This window comes from Tenrec ecaudatus, chromosome 2, assembly GCF_050624435.1.
Source record: "Tenrec ecaudatus isolate mTenEca1 chromosome 2, mTenEca1.hap1, whole genome shotgun sequence".
Lineage (NCBI taxonomy): Eukaryota > Metazoa > Chordata > Mammalia > Afrosoricida > Tenrecidae > Tenrec > Tenrec ecaudatus.
In genome coordinates, this window is record NC_134531.1 from 175,773,082 (window position 1) to 175,774,914 (window position 1,833).

A 1,833-nucleotide genomic window follows, 5' to 3' on the forward strand; every position below is an offset into this window, starting at 1 on the left:
ATAATAGCAGTCTTGGGAGAATGCATTTAACAAGGATAAATCATAATTTTTTCAAAACATTTTCAGGATGAAGATTTGGATAGGAATTTTTTTTTTCTATCTGAAACCATGTGTAGTTAGAATACTATTTCAGTCAGTGATCAAACTTGGGGTATTAGAAATGGCAAAATCAAGAGGTCTAGGTGTTGGTACTATATTACGAAAAACCAAAGCAAAACAAGCCCCCCCCAAACAGAAATCTCTACTAAGTATCCTTGATCTGTGTCCATTCTTCTCTGAAAATAAGTTAGTTCCTTCTTTTGTGTGTGTGTGTGGGGTTGTGGTGGTGGTGGTGGTGGTAAAGATTGGTCCTGACTGCTTTATGAATTTATCAATTTCCTTATAGAAATATAGGCCTTGCTATTTGGGTCATTTCTGTCAAAACTAAACCATTTCTAGTGTAGTAAAAAATTTGGCCCCGCCGGAGAAGTGACTGCCTCTGCTGCCGGAGAGCCATGGGTCGGGCGGCCAAGGTTTTACAGCTCTTCAAAACATTGCACAGGACCAGACAACAAGTTTTTAAAAATGATGTCAGAGCACTAGCAGCAGCCAGAAAAAAGATAAATGAAGAATTCAAAAATAATAAAAGTGAGACATCACCTAAGAAAATAGAAGAGCTAATGAAAATAGGATCCGATGTTGAATTGTTACTCAGAAAGTCTGTTATACAAGGTATTCACACAGACCACAATACACTGAAATTGGTTCCTAGAAAAGACCTTCTTGTGGAAAATGTGCCCTACTGTGATTCGCCAACTCAGAAACAGTGACTCTCCTAGGACCGGGTCAAGCAGTTGTACTGTGTGATTTAGAAATATAGAACACTGGGAAAAAAAAAAAAAAAAAAAAAAATTTGAGCATTACTGTTTTATGGAACAATTTATAAAACTGTCAGCCTTATAGATGGCATTTTTTATTTGTGGATTATTCTCAGAAAACCATGTGGCCCCAAAGTCAATTTTTTAAAACAGTTCATTACACACCTTTTACCCCCATGGTATCTCTGATGACTGTGGACAATTCATTCAGCATCCCTTATTCTCGTTACAGAGAACAAAAGGGTTGAATGGCTTGCTAAGAAAAGCCAAGTTCTCGGAGAAATTGGCAGACACTACTCAATTATGGGTTTAGGGAAAGCACTTCGAAATCTTTGTTTGGATGGTAGAGCTAAATGTGAAATTTGGGAGGTTGTTCTGATCCAGATGGTATTTTTGTTCCCTTTCAAGTCTGTGTTTTGCACATTTCTGGTGGGCGAAAGAGAAAAATGAAATGTAATAATGGTTAGTTTCATATTGATCAATTATCCTCATCTACTCATGTTTCATATATACTGCTTTTCATAATTACTAGTAGGCATAATTGAATCCACAAATGATCATTCTCATCTAGATAAAAGCATACCCGTTTCAAGGTTCAGTGTGCATATCCCAAGAATTATTTTCCTAGAGAGTTCAAACAGGTCAGCTTTACTTTATCTTAACTTCTTGTGAATTGGTTGAAGGTCTGTCTACAGGGCAAATCATTTTCCATTCAATCACATTTTGTTTAATATTATTGATTGCGATCTTCACATTGTATGATCACTCATCCACTACTATCCTGTGTTTCCCATTTCAAATCCCCTTTCTTTCCCTACCCTTCCTGCCATCTGGACTTTATCACTGCACACCTGTCCTTTTTTATCTCAAATGGTTGAGTGATCTAAGGAGTGTGGATCTGTTTGGTGTTAGAGTGCACCTTGTAGACCTCTCTATTGTTTGACTGAAATTGAACTATGTGTGTGAGTTCAATGAC

At 37.1% G+C, this 1,833-nt stretch overlaps 1 protein-coding gene across 1 annotated transcript; it reads left to right on the top strand.

Moving 5' to 3' along the window:
• The first annotated feature begins 462 nt into the window (after nt 1–462).
• Nucleotides 463–866, top strand: LOC142441108 (complex III assembly factor LYRM7). Its single transcript, XM_075543195.1, has one exon. It carries the CDS (start codon nt 495–497, stop codon nt 807–809), a length of 315 nt encoding a protein of 104 aa, XP_075399310.1. The 5' UTR covers nt 463–494; the 3' UTR covers nt 810–866.
• The last annotated feature ends 967 nt before the right edge of the window (nt 867–1,833 follow it).